Consider the following 17,164-nt stretch of genomic DNA (forward strand, 5'->3'; position numbering starts at 1 on the left):
CCAGGCGTGTCACTGGTGCCTAGTTCTGTGTCTCGGGGTTTCTCACCAGAGTTTATCCTTAAAATACGTTTGTATTGGTTTCAGGGAGGAAGGAAGAGGGAGGGAGGGAAAGAGGGAGAGAGAAACATCCATGATGAGAGAGAGTCATGGACCGGCTGCCTCCTGCACGCCCCCCACTGGGGATCGAGCCCCAACCCGGGCCTGTGCCCCGACCGGGGATCAAACCGGGACCTCCTGGTCCCTAGGTCGACGCTCACCACTGAGCCACGCCTGCCTGGTTCTCGTTTTAAAGATGACGGGGCCAGACTGGAGGGGAGACGGGCAGCAGGTGGATGAGGGAGAAGCCACCTCCTCCCCAGCACGACTCGGGGGCCGCTTGTGCCAGAGCCGAGAGGGACGCCCATGAGCAGCTCGCGGGCCACGGGGTCCCTCTCCTCCCCTCCGGTTATTAGGAAGCAAGGACAGGGGCCATGCCGTTCCCCTTGCGGCCGGGGTCGGGCGGTCGCCGCCTCCGCAGCCCCCTCCCCCGCTGATCCGTGAGCGGCCGTGTCCTGGGAGCGGCCTGTCCGACCTCGGTGACCAGACCTGCAGTCACTGAGGAGCCGCCCCGTGCATCCCAGACGCGGGCTGTGTACGCTGAGAGGTTCTGGGTAACTAACACCTTGTCTGAGCTGCCGCCGCGCCCAGTGGTGGGAGGAAACATCGGCCTGGGAAGCGCAGGGAACCCCCCGGGGCCACCCGCCCCCCATCGCGCGAGGGTCTGGGACGTAAAGGGAAAGGTGTTGTGTGGGGTTTCGTGTTCAGGAGCCTGTGTGGGTGCCGCCTGCAGGAGAATGAAGCTGGGTCCTTGCTTTCCACGCAGATGCGAGGGGCGAGGTGACGTGAGATTCTCTCCCTGGCCCCGACCGGGCTTTGTCACGGGGTTTAGAGAGGCCGGAACCAGCACGTTCATTTATTCTATTGGAAAGCGACTCTCGGCCTTCCCTGCGGGCTTGACAGAGGGGCCGCCTGCTCCCGGGACCCCATGGGCGCCGGCACAGGGCCCAGTCACCAGAAGCTGCTGCGGCGAAGCTGTGGCCACTGGGGTGGCAGCAAAAACCGTAAGAGCCGATGGGTTGCAAGCTTGACCACCCCCACCTCCCAGTCGGGGGCGTGCAGAAGGCAGCCGATCCAGGATTCTCTCTCATCAGTGATGTTTCTCTATCTTTCTCTCTTTCTCTCTCCCTCTCTGAAATCAATCAAAAAATAATCCTATATAACAAAAGCCTACTATGCTAAGTGTCTGGTCGACTGTTTGGTCAACCTCTTGACCAGTCGCTATGACGTGCACTGACCACCAGGGGGCAGACACTCAGTCCGGTAGGTTAGCTTGCTGCTGGGGTCCGGCCGATGGGGACTGGGCGAGCGGGCTGGACACGCCCTGGAGCCCCCCTGCAGTCCCTCCCTGGCTGGCCGGCCCCAATCGGCCCCTATTGGGACTGGGCGAGATGGCCCGATCGGCTCCAATCGCCAGCCAGGCCAAAGGACCCCACCCGTGCTGAATTCGTGCACCGGGCCTCCAGGATATACATAAATATTTAACTCTGTAAGGCTGTCCGGAGCAGAGGAAACGAAAAGGTTTGCATTTACCCGAGAGGCCAGCAGGGGGCAGCAGGGAGCCTGGTTCGGGGAGCACTGTCTGGGGTCGTCCTTTGATGCCGGCCTCGCACCCGACTCCCCAGCCGGGGCTCCTTAACCTGAGGGAGGAGGTGAGGACCACGGCCGGCCGGGGGGCCGGGCTCCCCGGGGTGGGGAGAGGTGCCGCCTGGCCGGCCTGGGCGTCCAGCCATCTCATTATGCAGACACGGGATTGGCTGGTCCAGACTAGAGGCCATTTTGTATTTTTTAAATCCCAGTTTTACAAGGAAAAGTGACACGGGGACCAGCAGAGTCCCCCTAATTGCATGTATGTCAATAATTAATGGGAACGGCGGCGGCATAAATCACGCTGGTGCCTGCTCCGCCGCTGCCTCCAACGGCCCTTGTCATTTTCTTCAGATTTCTCTTCTTCTTCTTCTTTTCCTGTTGGGGATGAGCCAGCGTGCCTGCCTTCTTACTGTCCTCTGATTTGGTTCCTTTTTAAATTCTCTCAGCGTCAGGATGGAATTCGATGTCTGAGCCGTGTCTCCGTGGCTTCGAGCCAGGACACACCACAGGCATTTACTTAAATCCGAAATGTTAGCAGAATTAAAATGCTCAACGTCGCGCGTCATTGGGAAATGCCAGGTTAAAGGGCGTGGAGCCCGGCCGGCAGGGCTCGGGGGCTGAGCGCCGACCTAGGAACCGGGAGGTCAGGGTTCGATGGCCGGTCAGGGCACAGGCCCCGGTTGCGGGCTCGATCCCCAGTGTGGGGCGTGCAGGAGGCGGCCGAGCCATGGTTCACTCTCACATGGATGTTTCTCTCTCTCCCGCCTTCTCCCTGCCTCTCTCTCTAACATCAATGGGGAGCGATGTCCCCAGGGGAGGATTGAAGGGAAAATGTCCGATCCAGCCACGCAGGGTGCTGCAGGAGGCTGGCGTTCGAGAGGACGTGCAGAAGGGACCCTCTTGTGACGTTTCTTCGAAGGCAAAACTGTGCAGACGGAGGTCAGGGGCCGACGGCCTGGACCCCGGGCAGGAGCAGAGACGGACTGCGGTGTCGCGAGGGAGCCTGTCCGTTAAGATGGTTAAATTGTACAATGTGTCTGTTTTACCTGGAACGCGCCCTGGACCAGGGGGCAGGGGGCCAGGGGCCGGGCTGTGACTGGTGCGGGTTCAAAACAATCAGTCATAGTTCTCCCTGCGCGGGGAGGTGGCGCAGTGCCCATCTCTGCCACGAGGGGGCAGGGTCCTCCAGCCCTTGGGCCAGCGGTTCTCAACCTTCCTAACGCCGTGACCCTTTCATGCATTATTTCATACATTATGTTGTGGTGACCCCCAACCATAAAGTTATTTTCGTTGCTACTTCATCACTGTCATGTTGCTGCTGTTATGAATCGTCATGTAAATATCTGATCTGCAGGATGTATTTTCATTGTGACACATGGAACATCATTAAAGCACAGTGATTCATCACAAAATCAATATGTGATTATAGATGTGTTTTCCCATGGCCTTAGGCGACCCCTGTGAAAGGGTCGTTCGACCCCCAAAGGGGTCGCCACCCACAGGTTGAGAACCGCTGCTTTAGGCGGTAGACGGTCCGTTTTCCATCTATAATTTTGCCCACGGAGGGTTCGTGGGGGGCTCGGGGTAGATTCGGGCAGGCCGTGCTGAAGGGAGCGTGCGCCCTCTGTGCCAACAAGCAGAGTGGAATTCATCGGGGGCCGGGGTGTGGGGACTCACTGGCCTGCGTTCCTCAGCATCTCCCTGACCGATGCCCGGTGCCCGGTGGCCTGCGCTGCCCCGGCCTCATCCCAGCGCCCGCCCCACTCCCCAGCCCGGCCATCAGACACCCCGAGATCCCAGTGGCCACTCCCCTCTTTGCCTGCGTTACCCAGAGTTCATTCCTGGGCCCACAGCCCCCAATGCCACTGGATGAAAGCTGGGAGGTGACCGAGAAATTCCACCTCCAGCACGCCCTCGCCCTTACTCTCGGAAACCAATAAAAATCAGCATACTTGAAAACAGCGGTTCTCAACCTGTGGGTCGCGACCCCTTTGGGGGTCGAACGACCCTTTCACAGGGGTCGCCTAAGACCATCGGAAAACACATCTATAATCACATATTGATTTTGTGGTTAATCACTGTGCTTTAATGATGTTCAATGTGTCACAATGGCATTGGGGGTCACCACAACATGAGGGGCTGTGTTAAAGGGTCGCGGCGTTAGGGAGGTTGAGAACCGCTGCCCTAAAAGGATGGTAATGCTACAAGGACACACTGTTTCATGGACTCGCAGCTGTGACCCTGCCTCTGCCCGCCTCGTATGTCTCGGCCGAGTCCATTCTCCACGAGGTTGCAAAATAAATAAGATAAAATAAAGGACGTTTCTCTGGGACCCGCTGCCCCTAATTCGTGCCCCTCCCTGCGGAGGCTCCTGGGTAATGGCTCGGCCGTGCAGAGGCGTGCGCCTCGGACCGGGAATTGCTTTCTTGTCTTAAACGAGCGCCTCGCAATAGCATCTCCATCTTGCATTAGCAGCAAATTGACGGGTAAGTGAGCTGGGCTCCAGCGCCCCGATGGCACTGAGAGCGAATTGGAAGTAAATGAGGTGGGGGCCGCATCCCCCCGCTGTGCGGAATGGAGGGCCCGGGAGCCCGCAGAGCTGTGCGCACGCGTCCTTGGGGAGGGGGCGTGGGGCCCCGGCCGCCGCTCACAGGATTGGTCTGCTAAGCGGCTGATGGTGGCAAGGACTGCCCCCAGGGAAGAGGGGTGAGGCTGGCTGGTCACTTCCTGCGAGAAGGCGCGAGCAGAGTCCTGTGGGGTGAGCACCCACGTGCCTGGACCTCCCAAGGTCACCTTGGCAAGACCCGCGACCTTGGGGGGTCTGACCCCCACGGAGACCCACGGAAGAGCCGCATAGAAAGGAATTGCTACATGTGAAAGCTGTGTCGTCGTATGAACCAATGTCATCCCCCTGTGTTTAATTTTTAAAAATAATCCCGGCCGGCGAGGCTCAGGGGTTGAGCGTCGACCTGTGAACCAGGAGGTCAGGGTTCGATTCCCGGTCAGGGCACAGGCCCGGGCTGTGGGCTCCATCCCCAGTGGGGGGCGTGCAGGAGGCGGCTGAGCCATGATTCTCTCTCATCATGGATGCTTCTGTCTCTCTCTCCCACTCCCTTCCTCTCTGGAATCATTGAAAATATATATTTAAAAATAAAATAAAAAAGAAGAGGGACATTTGGACACAGACACACACGGGGAAGAAAAGGCTGTGAGCCAAGCACGGCAGAGCTGGAGCCGTGTCTCTGCGAGGGGGGTGGGGGGGCACCCAGGGTGGTCGGCCGCCCCCCACACCCTGCCCCCCAAGCTTAGAAGCGGCAAGGGAAGCTGTTCCCCTGCGGGTTTCGGGGGGACTCAGCCCACCGACACCCTGATTTCCGACTCCAGCCCCAGCACGGAGCGGGGATCAATCTCCGGGTGCTGAGCCTCCCGTTTGCGGAGTTTTATGGCAGCCGCAGTCGGAAACGAAGAGGCGAAAGCATCCGTTACTGTAATGACGGTTATGGTTATCGGGAGCCTGAGCGATGCCGCCTGACGCCTGGCGAGGCCGCGGGCCGCAGTGATTGGTTCCGAGCGGGCGGGTGGCTGCCGGGAAGCGGGGCAGGCGGGCGGCTCCTCGCATGTCCGATCTGGGTGCTGAGCGCTCGCTGCTTCCAGGGGGTCCTCCTCGGCACCCTGCTCCCCCTGCAGAGGTTTCTGGGAGGAACTGCAGAGAGACAGACGGCAGGGGAGCCTGGCGGTGTGGCTCAGTGGATAGAGCCTCGGCCTGCGGACCGAAGGGTCCTGGGTTCGATTCCAGTCAAGGGCACAGGCCCGGGTTGCAGACTTGATCCCCAGTAGGGGGCGTGCAGGAGGCAGCCGACCCATGATTCTCTCTCATCATGGATGTTCCTATCTCTCTCTCCCTCTCCCTTCCTCTCTGAAACCAATAAAAGAATGTTTTTAAAAATATATATTTTATTGGTTTTTCACAGATAAAATTGGTTTTTCACTCCTGGGACACGGCCCGGTCCCCGTGGCCGGCGGGCCTGGGCCGACATCTCTGCCGTCCCTTCGCCGGCCTCGGGGTCTCTCGCCCTGGAAGCAGCCCGCGCTCTTTATTTAGTTAAAACTGCCATCTGTGCAGCCACAGAAGACGGTGCCGCCAATTTGCATGTATGAGGGAGAATCGAATAACACGGCGTGTTTCCTCGGAGCCTCAGGCTCCGGCAAATTGGAGATGACAGTGATGTAAAGGCCTGACTTCCTATTGATTCTTCTCAGCAAAGCAGAGCTGTCCCCGGTGTGTGTGGGAGGGAGGGAGGGAGGGAGGGAGGCGGCAGCCAGACAGAGAAAAGCCATTTAGTCACACAGCGAACCTGAGTCCCAGCCAGCCTGGGGCGCGTCCCGGAGGCTCTAAGCCGGTTCCTGGGTGTGTCCTGGGCTCCGAGGGCCACGGGGAGCAGGGCCGGGCAGCCTCCTGCAGCGCCTCCTGCAGGTAAAGACAGGTGGTGTCCGCTCCCTGCCGGCCCTGCACCCGGATTCCTCCAGGTCCGGCTGAGGCTGGGTCCGTTCCCAAAGACAGTGCATGTTATGCATTTAAATTGTGCGCTGGGCCTGGCCAGTGTGGCTCAGGGGTTGAACATCGACCTGTGAACCAGGAGGTCACGGTTCGATTCCGGTCAGGGCACAGGCCCGGGTTGTGGGCTCCGTCCCAGTGGGGGGCGTGCAGGAGGCAGCCGATCCATGGTTCTCTCTCATCATGGATGTTTCCCTCCCCCTCTCCCTCTCCCTCTCCCTCTCCGAGAGAGAGAGAGAGAGAGAGAGAGAGAGAGAGAGAGAGAGAGAGGAGCTGGCGCTGGGAAGCTCACCCTCATTAACCCAGGAGGGAACCTGGGCGTTAATGGAGCCATTAGCCGAAGGTGGGACGGGCGGAGGGGGCGGAAGCCCAGCTCTGAGCTCATTACGGTAATGAACCCGGGAGCGGACTTGGACCTGGAGACCCCGGGAGCATCCGCAGCATCTGGAGCAGCCCCGTGCGCCGCCCACGGTAGCCCGGCCCCGGAGTCCCGCGGGCCCGGGAGGAGCCAGGCGGAGGCGAGGTCACTGCCGGCCACGGCCCCAGCATCGGACAGAGCGAGGCCGGGACTCCCCCCGGGACCCAGGGCCCCCGCCGCCAAGCGCGTGTCATTAAAACGTCGCTGCTGGGCCAGTTGCTTCCCCGAGAAAGACCTGAGCAAACCTCTCCGCCCGCGTCTCCTCCCTCCCAGGCGAGCATTGTTTCTGGGGGGTTGGGGGGGGGGACCTGGGGAGACGTCAGCCCAAAGGGAAAGGGGCCCAGGGTGTCCACTGTTCACTGCCTCCGCCCGAGAGAGGAGGGTCGTGCCCGCACTCCCGAGAGAGGTGTGTGCCCCCGGCCGTGTGGCTCAGCGGATAGAGCGTCAGCCTGCGGACCACAGGGCCCCGGGTTCGATTCCCGTCCAGGGCAGGCACCTAGGTTGCAGGCTCCTCCTCAGCCCGGGCCCTTGTCGGGCGTGTGCAGGAGGCAACCCATCGATGTGTCTCTCTCACATCTCACATGTGTTTCTCTGTCTCTCTCTCTCTTCTACTCGCTCTAAAAATCAATGGGAAATATCCTCGGGGGAGGATTAAAAAAATAAATAAAAATGTATTTTTAGAAACACTCTCCAGGTCCCTCCAGGCTCTCAGAGGGTAAGACCGCCTTCTGTCTCACTCTGCGTAGCCTTCCCCGGTGTAGATGCGCCAGCGTTCTACCCCCCTCCTGCTGGCACCGGGCGGCTCCGGGCCTGGGCGGCTGGACACAGCCCTGCTGCTGCTGACGGGGCGGCTGCTGCTGTCGCGAGCGAGGAGGGTGGCCGTCGGTGCAGCGCGCTGTCGACGCTCTCGGGCCGCCGTCCCCACGGGGGGCGCTCTGCCCACGTGCCCGCGGTGGGGGCCGGGGTGTCGAGTCCACAGAGCCGGGCAGGCCCCCCGCAGCGGCCGGCGCAGCCGCCCTGACCCTGGTGTGTCCGGTTCCCCCGCAGGACTCGGAGCTGCTCAACACCGCCATCCTCACCGGGCAGACGGTCGCCCTGCCCCTCCGGGTGGTGTCGGTGGAGGAGAGCGGCGCTGTGGCCGACATCTCGGAGTCCGTGGAGTGCACGTCGGCCGATGAGGACGTCCTCAAGGTGAGAGGGTCTTGGTGGTGGTTGTTAATCCTCAGCCGGGGGTGTTTTCCCGTTGCCTGTTAGAGAGAGTGGGAGGGAGGGAGGGAGGGAGAGAGAGAGAGAGAGAAACACTGATGAGAGAGGGAGAGAGAGAGACATTGATGTGAGAGAGACACATCCATCGGTTGGGTTGGAACCTGCAACGCAGGTACATCAGGAATCGAACCCGGGACCCTCCGGTGCGCGGGCCGACGCTCTGACCACTGAGCACACAGGCCGGGGCTCGAGTGTGTGTTGAGACGTGGAGCACACCTCCCATTGCCGCCGGGGCCGGTGCCCTGTGACCGCGGGTGGCGAGGGGCGGGTGTGCTGGACGGCAAAGGTCTAGCTAGACGCTGAGCTGGACTTTGCCACCTGGGCACCCTGGACCTTCTGCCCCAGGTGATCCTGCGGGGAGTGGGGGCGGGGGCTGTGCCCTGTGGGGTGTCTGGAGGCTTCCTGCCTTCTCCCCGATAGAGGACCACAGGGCACCCACTGTGTCCGGACAGGAACTACAGGCCCCAGCAGGAAACATCGCCCCCGTGGAGCCCCGGCCTGTGGCCGGCTGTCCGGCCCCCGTCACCGCGGGAAGCCCCCCGTGTGTGCGTGTACCTGTGCCCACACTCGTGCGCGGGCGGCCCTGCGCGTCCCGGGGGCAGTGTGTGGACAGGCCCTGCCCGGGGCGCCTTCTCTCCTCCAGCCACCGGCTGCAGTTGCCTTGACAACACGCTGCCCCTGGGATGCGGAGAGCGTTTCTGGCCACTTAATTCTCCGTCGCGGGCCCTGCAGGTTGCTCACCAGTTGTTATCAGGACGAAATCAGCTGCCCGCAGTCTCCCGGCATGTGTGTGGCAGGGGGCGGGGGGGGGGGGTCCCCAGCAGCCCCTGCAGCCTGCGCCCCAGACAGAGCTCAGCCCGGCCCCTGGCCCCGGACCCGGCGGGGATGACACTTTGCACACTGTGGGCTGGGGACACTGGGCAAAACGAACACCGAAGAAGAAGGTGGCAAAATCCACCAGTAGGTGCGGCCGGGGCTCGGAGGGGCGGGGGGATGTGGGAAGCCTGGGGGGTGGGGGTGGGGGGATCTTGGGGGCTGGATGGCTGCCAATCACTCTGGCCCCCCTCCCCCGCCCCCACCCTTCCAGTCTGGTCTCTGAACCAGCAGGACGCAGGGCAGAGAACTCGGATGCGTTCAGGCTTCAGGCTGGTAACGAAATCGAAGGCCAGGGCTTTTCAGCGCCGGTAACTAATCTGCTATTTTAAAATCACCGCCCAGGGCCCCCGGTTTCCCGGGTCCGAGTCCGTCCTTCGCTCTTCGGTGCACGTTTCGGGAGCACCTACTGCTTGCTGTCCAGTCACTAGGGATCCAACACGGAACCAAACAGCCCCAGCCCTCGGTGAAGTCAGCGACAGAGGAGACATAGGAACCCAAACAGGCCGGTCGGACGGACAGCGTGCGAGGCGGCCGAGAGGAAAGGGGGCCATAGTTTCTGTCTCGGAACTTCATTTCCCTCCCCAGCCCCCTCCCCTAAGTGGCAAGAAAATAACCTGTAGCCGGAGTTCGACTTCGGAACAGTTTTCTTTTTAAGATGATGTTTTTATTGATTTCAGAGAAGAAGGGAGGGGGGGAGAGACAGAAATATCGATGATGAGTCATTGATCGGCCGCCTCCTGCACGCCCCCTACTGGTGGGGATGGAGCCTGCAACCCGGGCCTGAGCCCTGACCAGGAATCCAACCATGACCTCCTGGTTCCTAGGTCAACGCTCAACCCCTGAGCCAGGCCACAAATTCCTGTGCTGGGGTCCTGCCCCCCAAGGTGGTGGTGGGAGGAGGGGCTGCGGGAGGCGATGAGGCGATGAGGTGGAGCCCTCATCAGAGGGACCTGGGCCCGGCCGGCGTGGCTCAGTGGTTGAACGTCAACCTAGAAACCAGGAGGTCAGGGTTCGACCTGCCCCCCCCCCCCCGCCCCGCCGCCACCCGCCCCGGTCAGGGCACAGGCCCGGGTTGCAGGCTCGATCCCCAGTGGGGGCCGTGCAGGAGGCAGCTGATCCATGATGCTCTCTCAGCATTGATGTTTCTCTCCCTCTCCCTTCCTCTCTGAAATCAATAAAAATATTTTTTTAGCCGAAACCAGTTTGGCTCAGTGGATAGAGTGTTGGCCTGCGGACTGGAGGGTCCCGGGTTTGATTCTGGTCGAGGGCATGTACCTGGGTTGCGGGCACATCCCCGGTGGGGAGTGTGCAGGAGGCAGCTGATCGGTGTTTCTCTCTCATCGATGTTTCTAACTCTCTATCTCTCTCCCTTCCTCTCTGTAACAAATCAATAAAAAAAAAATATTTTTTAAAAAATAAATACACCAGTGGGTTTGGGCTCCTGGGTGCAGAGGAGCCAGCCCCTGTGGGAACGTGGTTTCCGCCTCGGCCGCTCGGCTGTGATGAGGGCAGCGAGGTCCCCAGGCCTTCACGGCCTCTTCGGAAGAGCAGGGACAAGCCCCCCTCTTCCCGCCCCCCTTCACCCCCTCCCCGCACTGCAGCGCCACACCCTCCGCATAATCACTTCTATATTCTGGAGCCTCCGCTCCCCTCCCATCCGAGCTCAGGAAGGTAATAAACGAGGGAGTCAATGGCCCGTAAATTGCAACATTGATTAAAGAAATGATTGCGGACATAACTCTCACTGGCGATTCAGGACGGTCTCCACGCTAATGAGGAGCCGGGGACGGCGGCTGAAATGGGTTTCCGCCCTGAATCGGTGTGTAAACATTTTCAGGCCAGTGCTGGACCGTGAGCAGATCGATGGGTGTGCGCCCGCCCACCAGCTCCCGGCCCCTGTCCCCGGCAGACGGGGTGGGGGTGGGGGGTCCTGAGCCCAGCCCTCCCAGCTGCCCCTGCAAATGCCAGTGCGAGGAGTGAAGGTGGAATTGGGCCCAGGGTGGCCGTCATGTTCCTGAGAGCCGGGAGAGAGGGTGATGGGGGGGGGGGCTCATTGCTCAGCTCCGGACGGGGGTGCGCGGGCAGCAGGTTGGACGGGAGGCAGATCAGCGCTGTGGCGGCAGGTACAGCTCAGGGTGGGAACGCGCCCTGTGGAGGCGCCGGGAATGACTTCATTAACTCGGAAACGTTTCCACGAAACTGCAGGACATGCATTTCCATTGCAAGAGCTCGCGTTGCCTGTGTCCTCCCAGGAGGCAGTGGCCCCGAAAAGGTTAGCGGGCGGCAGAGGTGCTGTCAGCAGTTTCCAAGTTAACGTCCTGTGTTTCCACGGCTCTCGGCTCCCTCTTGCCTTCGGCTCTCACCACAGGTCCCCGCACCCCAAGGTTCTTGTTTGTTTGTCTGGAAGTGGGTGTGCCCATGAGGGAAGGACCTGTTCATCCACCAATCCAGCTGTCCATCATCCATCCATCATCCATCCATCATCCATCCGTCATTCACCCATCATCCATCCATCACTCAGTCATCCATCCATCTATCCATCAAACTATCTATCCATCCATCCATCCATCATTCATCCATCCATCACTCCATCATCCATCCATCTATCCATCAAACTGTCTATCTACCCATCCATCATCCATCCATCATCCATCCATCATCCATGCATCTATCCATCAAATTGTCCATCTATCTATGTATCCATCCATCCGCCATCCACTCATCCATCCATGCATTGTCCATCATCATCCACCCATCCATCCATCTATCCACCCATCTCTATCTGTCTGTCCATCCATCCGTCCCTTGAATATCCACTTTGCTGAGCTCCCCCTGAGCAGCTGGTGTGAGGAGCCAAGAGATCAAAGATGAGCTGAGGTCCTTCTTGCCTGCAAGGGCTTCTCAGTTTGGCCGCTGATGTGGGCACGTGTGGACGGCGTCAGTCCCGTCCCATAAACTCGGCTCCGCAGACGGTCACGGTGTTTCTCTCTAACCCAACCTGCTTCTCCTTTCACTTCTCAGTCTTCTCGGATGGAAGAACCTAGCCCCGGTCTGACTTCCAGGAGGCGCAACTATCGCCAAAGTTGGGGGAGGGGCTTCTGGTTTCCAGTCTTCTGCTTGCTGGTCGTGGGGGCGCCCATGGTCAGAGTCCCCCTGGGGACCGCTGATGGGGTCCTGCCCTGTCCACGTTGCCCCTTCCGGCTGCTTCCTGCATCTTTCCAGGGACTCTCCCTCTTTCTCTGTCCCCCTCACTCTGCCCCCCGGGCGCCCTCCAGGGTCACCTCCCAGCAACACCCCCCCCCCGCCTCCTAGCCCCCGGGCCTGGCCTGGGGGGAACCTGACCTGAGCCTGTGCACCCCCTGAGCCACAGGGTGACCTGGGGATGGTCTCCGGTCCGTGAACCCCTCTCCCCTCCCCTCTCCGTCTTTGCAGGTGTCCGACCGCTGCGACTACATCTTCGTCAACGGGAAGGAGATGAAGGGCAAGGTGGGTGCAGTGGTGAACTTCACCTACCAGCACCTGAGCGCCCCCCTGCACGTCACCGTGTGGGCGCCCCAGCTGCCGCTGCAGATCGAGGTCTCGGACACAGAGCTGAGCCAGATCAAGGGCTGGCGGGTGCCCATCGCGGCCAGTAAGAGGTGAGCCCCGCCGGGGGGGTGGGGGGGGAGGGCGGGGGTACACCAGAGCATGACCACGGCTTTGTTTATCCCTCATCGCATGAAAGCAGCCGGCGCAGGGCCTGCGCATAGTAGGTGCTGCTGTTGTCATGGCGGTGACCTGTCTTCCGGCCTAACCTCAGCCCTGTGAGGAGACCAAGGCCAGAGGACCCAGCCAGCAGGAGGGCCACCCGGCGGCAGGGTCAGCGTCAGACCCGGGTCGCTGCGCCCTTCCCTCGGGCCTGGGGTGGGCCGGCCCCTGAGCGAGCCGTCCTGGAAAGGACGAGAGGGAAGCTGTACGTCTTTCCAGCCCCTCGGCCCCCAGGGAACTGGAGTTTGGGGTTTATTTTCTCCTCCTTCTGCGGTTTGGGAATATCTAGGAGCTTGAGAAGCTCCGTGACTATCAAATTATTGGATAACATTTAATTGCATTTATTTTTAGTTTTTAATTGATTTCAGAGAGGAAGGGAGAGGGAGAGAGAGAGAGAAACATCGATGATGAGAGAGGATCACGGATCGGCTGCCTCCTGCAGGCCAGGAATGGAGACGCCCCTGGCGGGTCCCGCGTGGCTGGTCAGAGGTGACATGTGGTCTGTGTCTTTCTCATGACTGTGAGCTGCGTCGGCGACGGCAGAGGCTGAGGGACCATTAGGGCTCATGTTGTTATTTGTCCGTAAGTGTCTTCGAGGGGGAGCTGCCGGAGGCCCTGGGCCCGGTGGAGGAGCTGCTCCCTCACCCCCAGGGCCTCTGTGAGCCCCTCCCCTGGCCTGAGCGCCCCTCCTGCCCACAGGCCCGCGCGCGCCAGCGAGGACCAGGACCAGGACGAGGACGAGGACGCCAGGCGGGGCCGGGGCTGCGCCCTGCAGTACCAGCGCGCCACCGTGCGCGTGCTCACCCGCTTCCTGGCCGAGGGCGCCGGGCCCTGGGCACAGCCCCGCCTCCTGCTCGGGCCTGACTGGCAGGTGGACATCACCCACCTGGTGGCCGACGTCATGAAGCTGGAGGCACCGCACGTGGCTGCCCTGCTGGACGGCAGGGTCCTGGTCGGGCGGGAGGTCGGGATGACCACCATCCAGGTAGGAGGCTGCCCGGCCCTGAGCGTGGTGGGCGCTGGGGGACGGGAGGCGGGGTGTGACTGTCGGACTCTCTGGTGTGGGTGGTGAGCTCGGATTCGGGGCCTCTCCCTGTCTCTGCCCCTCCGGCCGTCTGGGATGGAGGAACAGGGCACGGGACGGTGTGATGATGGATCTGTCTCATGTCCCGCCCCCCCCCCCCCCCCCCGCAGGTGCTGTCCCCTCTGTCCGACTCCATCCTGGCCGAGAAGACGGTGACGGTGTTAGAGGACAGAGTGTCGCTGACAGACCTGGCCGTCCAGCTGGTGGCCGGGCTGTCGCTCACCCTCCACCCCAGCACGGAGAACGGCAGGGTGGTCACCGCTGTGGCCGAGGCAGAGGAGCTGCTGCGGGCCCCCAAGCAGGTGGGAGCCCAGCGCCGGGGTGGAGAGAGACAGGTGGCTCCTGGGCCTGGTTCTGCGAGAGGGGAAGTGGGGGGGGGCTTCGGGGGGGTCTCGGAACCCCCTTCTAGAATGCAGGCCGAGGCACTGCAGACAGAGGCACCCAGCTCACCCACAGGGACTTGGGGGGACCTGAGCCACACTGTCCCCACCTCCCTCATCAATTTATTTTATTAATTTTAAATACATTTCTATTGATTTCAGAGAGGAAGGGAGAGGGAGAGAGAAACATTGATGATGAGAGATAATCATGGATCGGCTGCCTCCTGCACGCCCCCTACTGGTTGGGATCGGGCCTGCAACCCGGGCCTGTGTCCTGAGGGGGAATCGAACCCTGACCTCCTGGTTTCCTACTTGGAAGCTCACCCACTGAGCCACCGTGGGGCTCTCTGGGTTCTGTTCTATGGTCTATGCAGGATGATCGGAAGAGCAGCTGTTTAGTGAGTAAAGGCCATCGCTGACCATCTCTTATGGGCAAGGCCCCTCGGTCAAGCCCTTCGAGGTCGTTAAAAAGAGGGGCAGGAGTTTCTCTTGAGCCTGAAGCTGAAATTGCCTTAAGCTCCCCCGGCTGGCGTGGCTCAGGGGCTGAGCATCCACCTATGAGCCAGGAGGTCAGGGTTCGATTCCCGGTCAGGGCACAGGCCCGGGTTGCAGGCTCCATCCCCAGTGTGGGGCGCGCAGGGGGCAGCCGATCGGTGATTCTCTCTCATCATTGATGCTTCCGTCTCACTCCCCCTCTCCCTTCCTCTGTGAAATCAATTTTTTAAAAATTTCTTTTTAAAGTTGCCTTTAGCTCAGTGGTTCTCAACCTTCTGGCCCTTTCAATACAGCTCCTCATGTTGTGACCCAACCATGACATTATTTTTGTTGCTACTTCCTCACTGTCATGTTGCTACTGTGATGAATCGTCATGTAAATATCTGACATGCAGGATGGTCTTAGGCGACCCCTGTGAAAGGGTCGTTCGCCCGCCAAAGGGGTCGCGACCCACAGGTTGAGAACCGCTGCTTTAGCTCAAAACAATCTGCACCCCACGGAGGCACATCTTGGGGTGACTCTGGGCCCCCCGCACTTGCTTTAGTGCCTGGTCTGGAACTGGAGGGGCGGCAAGCGGGGGGTGGGGGGTCCTGAGAGCAGAGGCGGCACCCCCTCCCCTAACCGGCTGCCCCCCACTCCCCCCGACAGGAAGCCGTGGTCAGCGCGTGGCTGCGGTTCAGCGACGGCTCGGTGGCGCCCCTGGACATCTACGACGGCCGGGACTTCACCCTGAGCGCCTCCTCCCTGGACGAGGCCGTGGTGTCCGCGCCCCCGGCCCGCGCCCCGGGGTGGCCCGTGGTGGCGGCCGAAGGGGAGGGCCAGGGCCCGCTGGTGCGCGTGGACCTCAGCATCGCCGAGTCCTGCCAGAAGTCCAAGCGCCGGAGCGTCCTGGCCGGCGGCACGGGCAGCGTCAGGGTCAAGTTCGGCCCGAAGGACGCGGACTCGGGCCCCGGCCGGGGCGGCGCAGAGGCGGCGGCGGCGGCGGAGGAGGCGGAGGAGGCGGAGGACGAGGAGGGCGAGATCCGGAACCAGGCCAGTGACCGGCGGCCCAAGGGCGCGGAGGCCGAGCGCGCGGGCCCGGACGGGCCCCGGGAAAGAGAGGAGGGGGCCCCGCGCCGGGGCGGCCCCACGGCCAGGCCGCTGCTGGACAACAAGGCGGCCAGGAGCAGCCGGCTGGACGCCGCCCGGCCGCCCGCCGACGGGCGGGTGCAGAACATCCCGCTGGACCTGAGCCACTTCCCGGCGCCGGCGGGGGCCGGGGCGGGGCGGGCGGGCGGCGGCCAGGCGTCCGGGGCGCTCGGGGCGCCCGGGGCGCGCGGCCTCTCCGACCTGCAGATCGGCATGTTCGCGCTGCTGGGCGTCTTCTGCTTGGCCATCCTGGTCTTCCTGGTGAACTGCTCCGCCTTCGCCCTCCGGTTCCGGCGCAAGCAGCTGCCCCCCGAGGGCCCCGCCGCCCCCGGGGCGACCCACTCGCACGACTGGGTGTGGCTGGGCCACGAGACGGAGCTGCTGGACGGCGCGGGCCAGGGGTCCCCGCCGCCCCCGTCCCCGCCGCCGCCGCCGCCCGAGGAGCGCACGACCGTCCTGGACCGCGGGCCCGCGGGCGGCGAGGACAGCAGCCGCCTCCGGCTCCACGGGGGCGGCTCCCCGAAGCCGGGGCAGGGCCAGGCGCCGCGCCCCGCAGCCGATCCGGGGGGCTGGCCGGGCCGGGACCCCCGGCGGGAGCCCCCGCCCTCGCCCGGCTCCCGGAGGCGGAAGGTGCAGTTCGCTGCCATCTCCCCCGACGGCAGCGGCCCCACCGCCAGCTCCGTCCCCAGCGGCCGGGACGAGGACCTCACGTGGGGGTGCCCGGACCTGGGCGGGGGCGCCCCCCACGAGCTGAGAAACTATCTGGAGAAATTCAAGGACGGGGTGTAGGACCCTCCGGCCAAAGGGCCCGCGCCCGGCCCTCCCCTCGTTTCGGAGGCGACCTGGGCGCTGGGGTGGCGGCGGGAGTCGCAGGGGCGCAGGGGGCGCGCTATGGACTCGCGGGCGTTTGGAAGCCGGGAAGGGACTGCAGTTTTGTCCCCGGGGTTTGTAGCCGTGGGGGTGGGGGTGGGGGGCAGAGCCAAAGTCCGCGGGAGGAACTGGGGGGGCGCTGACCGCGCACAGGGCCCAGTCCGGCGCGTGTGCCATGAGTCCCCGAGGATAACACGGTCACGCTACCAAAAACGATTTGTTTAAAAAAAATGCAAAAAGCAAATAAAAAGACGGAAAGAATCATCTGTTGATATTTCTAAGAAAGGAGCGTCATCCACCACTAGGGCTACGAAGAGGCAGTTCCGTCTTCAATCCACACCCCGGGTGGGTGTGGGCGAGGGGTGTCCCGTGGGTGAGGGGTGTCCCCATGGGCGAGGGGTGTCCCCGTGGGGCGCGAGGACCCCGGTCTGGGTAGCGGTCCCTGGGTGTGGTCGGAGGAGGATGTCTAAGTCTTGACTTGCTCGTCTCGTCTTGTTTTTTCCTCTATCTGCCCCCCCCCCCCCCCCCCGGCCCCGTCTTTTTTCTTTTCTGTCTTAGATTCCGCGTGGCTTCTGTTCAGTGCTTATGCCTGAGGATCCCATGGCATGTTTTCCCTACATTGGACATAGATCACATGCCCATTCGCTAGGTGGACTCCC

At 62.3% G+C, this 17,164-nt stretch overlaps 1 protein-coding gene across 1 annotated transcript in view; it reads left to right on the forward strand.

The window, feature by feature from the left end:
- TMEM132C (transmembrane protein 132C) overlaps window positions 1-16,578 on the forward strand; it is a gene marked incomplete at its 5' end in the record, with an annotated part of 72,270 nt that extends 55,692 nt beyond the window's left edge. The window contains 5 exons of the mRNA XM_081113543.1: window positions 7,707-7,850; window positions 12,234-12,439; window positions 13,248-13,533; window positions 13,743-13,934; window positions 15,156-16,578. Coding sequence (XP_080969669.1) covers window positions 7,707-7,850; window positions 12,234-12,439; window positions 13,248-13,533; window positions 13,743-13,934; window positions 15,156-16,424 — 2,097 coding nt within the window. The 3' untranslated portion in view covers window positions 16,425-16,578. The remainder of the gene's footprint in view (window positions 1-7,706; window positions 7,851-12,233; window positions 12,440-13,247; window positions 13,534-13,742; window positions 13,935-15,155) is intronic.
- Between the last annotated feature and the right edge of the window lie 586 nt (window positions 16,579-17,164).

The sequence above is a fragment of the Myotis nattereri genome (genome assembly GCF_964212035.1).
Source record: "Myotis nattereri genome assembly, chromosome: 19".
NCBI lineage: Eukaryota > Metazoa > Chordata > Mammalia > Chiroptera > Vespertilionidae > Myotis > Myotis nattereri.